Raw genomic sequence first — 2,886 nt, forward strand, 5'->3', positions numbered from 1 at the left:
ACAGTGAAAATCTCTCAAAAAAAAAAAAAAAAAAAACACGCTGGGCACGTGTGCATGCGTGCCCAACATCCCGAGAGAACAGAGAAGGGATTGCTGCGTGGCCATCCCCGCGGGGGGTGATTTCTCATTTCCTGACTGTCGAGCACACACCCTATAGCAAAGGGTCTCTTTACAAAAGAGAGAAAGAGGCGGTGCACCTCCCAGAGCATCCCAGAGCCGCGGCGAAGGCTGGAGCCGGGCCTTCATTTCAAGACGCCCTGCAAACCCATCAGCATCAGGGTGGCCGCCCGTTCAGGCAGAGCTGACATGCGGGACGTGACTGGCGGCACCCGCTCTTGTGGGGCCTGGGAAGGTGCCATCGTGCCCTGACCCGGCTCCCCGGCATGGCGTCTGCAGCCGGGTGGCAGTCACAGCAAAGCACTGCATGAGGCTCCCCGCAGCCCCTCAGGGCGCCCCCTCCAGCGGGCCTGCAAGGGCCGAGACTGCCTTCCTGACGAGCTGCCAGGTCCGGTCCAGGCCCCCATCAGCCGCAGGTTTTCGTATAGGTGGTTCTCGGGCTTTGGCCGGGTGTCGGGTGGGGTGGAGTGAGCAAGGCCTCGGGGACGGGGCACCAGGGTCCCTGGAGCAACGTGACACGCAGGGCTGCTCCCGAAGGGCCCTTCCAGGCCGCACCCAGAGGCTGCCTCTCAAGGTCTCGGGTCTTTGACTTCTACCGCCTCGTTGTGGGCACAGGCATCCCCTCTAATCCCAGCCAGGTCTGGGCAAGACTCCCCTGCAGAGACTGCGTGGCCTGGGCTGGGGCAGAGGGACCTTCTCGCTGGGTTCCAACATACGCCACCAGCGGCCTGGTTGGCAGACACGTGGGTACAGCACCTCTGGGTGCCCCGACCAGCAGGATTTGGAAATGAGCTGGTGTGGTGGGCCGTCTTGGCAGTAGGGGATGGTCTGCTGGTCTGGGAAGGCTCTCCCAGGCTGGACCCTCTAGTGCCCACCCCACTGCACGTGGGAGACCCTAGCACAGTCAGGCTTTCAGAGATTCCGTTTTGCTGGGGTCCAAGCCGGGCCTGGATGGAGGGGTTCTCCACACCCCAGGGCTACACGGGCCTCTGTAGGAGGGCTGTTCTCCCCAGCCCCAGGCCAGACTGGAGGTCTCAGTGGCTCCCGGAGGCCTACGGGAGAGCCTCAGTGCTGAGGCCGGGAAGCCCTGCAGCCCCCAGGTTGCTGGGGAGTAGCTCATGTCTGCCCTCGGAAGCCCTTACAGCAGCAAGGAGGTGGCCAGGTACTTGAGGACTTCCCAAGGGGTGGCCAGGGGGCCACGGCCTGGCCTGTGGGGACTCTTGGGTGGGCCTCGCCCAGGGCGCTGACATGTACATGACCACCTTGGATTGCTCCAGCCCCTGTCTAAGGACCTGACCCCACGAGGCAGGCGCGGTGACCACCCTGCTTACGACCAGGAATGGGCGAGCGGTGTCGGTGCACCTGGAGTCCAGGCAGCTGGGAAGCGCCTTGGAAGCCGAGAGCTGGCTTGGACTCTGGCTCTCAGGCCTGGCCCCGAAAGGACCCCAGGGTGCTCCAGAGGAGACTTCCCCTCGGGTCCCTGTCACAGCTCCAGGGCTGCCTGCTTTCTCTAGCTGGGCTTGACCCCAAGGCTGTGACTTCAGGCTTAGGGGACGGGGAGTCCACAGGGCTGGGCTGGGAACCCGGGCCTGCACACAGCGAAGCCTGGTGGGCCAGCAGACAGGCGGTCAGCCCCCGTGGCGGGCGGGGCCCAGCTGGCTGTCCCTGGCCGTGGTGGCACTTGCTGACGTCATCTTTTCTGTGTGTACGTGTGTCCCACCTGCCACACCCTTAGCATTCCGTTTGGAAATGACACTAGGTACCTCACCCATCACTCGCCCGTCTTCTGCTTCTCGAGTACCCTCTGGTGCCTGCCTGCTCTGCCTGCCCCTGGCTGCCCGCTGTCCTTGCTCTACTCCGGTCACTCCTCGGGGCCGTGTGTCCAGCAGTGGCCCTGCCCATCCCTGCTGCTGCACCCCACGTCCCTGGACTGTGTGTACAGTAGGCGGGGCCCGCGGTGCCCTCGGCCCCTGCACAGCCTCATGCCTCTGCAGGGCCGGCCGTGCTGGGGCAGGCGCTGCGGCCCCACTGTGTGTAGACGTGTCTTTGAACGTGACTCTGAGGATGCTTGGAGGGGGACCAGCCAGGCTGGCGGGAGCCGACGCTGCCCGCGTTCTGCAAGGCGGCCTCCCTCAGGTTGCTGTCTGAGCACTGGCCTATGGGCAGAGCTGGGGCTGCCCTGCCATGGCGGAACACACTACCCTATGGCAGAAAGCCTCTTCTCAGAGCAGAGGGTCCTGGGGCCTCGCTGTCCTGTGCAGTCTCCGGGTTAGTGGTCGGGTGGAGAGGAGGCCAGCGCCTGCCTCCTGCGTGCCGAGAGGGCACGCTCCGGGGCCCCTGCAGTAGGCCACCTGGTTGTGCTCCAAGCATCCCCCCAGGGGCCTCTTCTGGCAAAGTGCCCGTGCAGGGGTGTGCAGGGGCGAGGCACCTCCTCACATGGATGGCACACCTGCAGGGCACTCCCTCCTCTCTTGGCTCCCTTCGCTTCCCCTTCCTGCCTCCTTCCCCTCCAGCCTCCTCTCCTTCCAGCCTCAGAGCCCGAGAGCTGGGGCTCCCCTTCACGGTGGCCTCCTGGGGGCCTCTGCTTGACCTGGTCCTGAGTAAGGGGAGGCCAGTCCTTCCTTACAGCCGCCCGTCTGTCCACCCGTGCATCTGCATGCCCCTGCCCAGCTGAGAGCGGCTTCCCAACATGCCCTCTGCCTCACCTCTGCTTCCTTACAGAAGCTTCTACCAGTTCGAGGCCGCGTGGGACAGGTTCATGCACAACTC

The 2,886-nt window shown here is 64.8% G+C and overlaps 1 protein-coding gene across 1 annotated transcript in view; it reads left to right on the forward strand.

The window, feature by feature from the left end:
• The window catches only part of KIF1A (kinesin family member 1A), a 129,046-nt gene that overhangs the window by 114,786 nt on the left and 11,374 nt on the right, over positions 1-2,886 (forward strand). Inside the window, 1 exon segment of the mRNA XM_006151913.3 lies at positions 2,839-2,886. This exon segment is cut by the window's right edge and continues 88 nt beyond it. Coding sequence (XP_006151975.1) covers positions 2,839-2,886 — 48 coding nt within the window.

The sequence above is a fragment of the Tupaia chinensis genome, unplaced genomic scaffold, assembly GCF_000334495.1.
Source record: "Tupaia chinensis unplaced genomic scaffold, TupChi_1.0 Scaffold000332_1, whole genome shotgun sequence".
NCBI classification, from domain to species: Eukaryota; Metazoa; Chordata; class Mammalia; order Scandentia; family Tupaiidae; genus Tupaia; species Tupaia belangeri.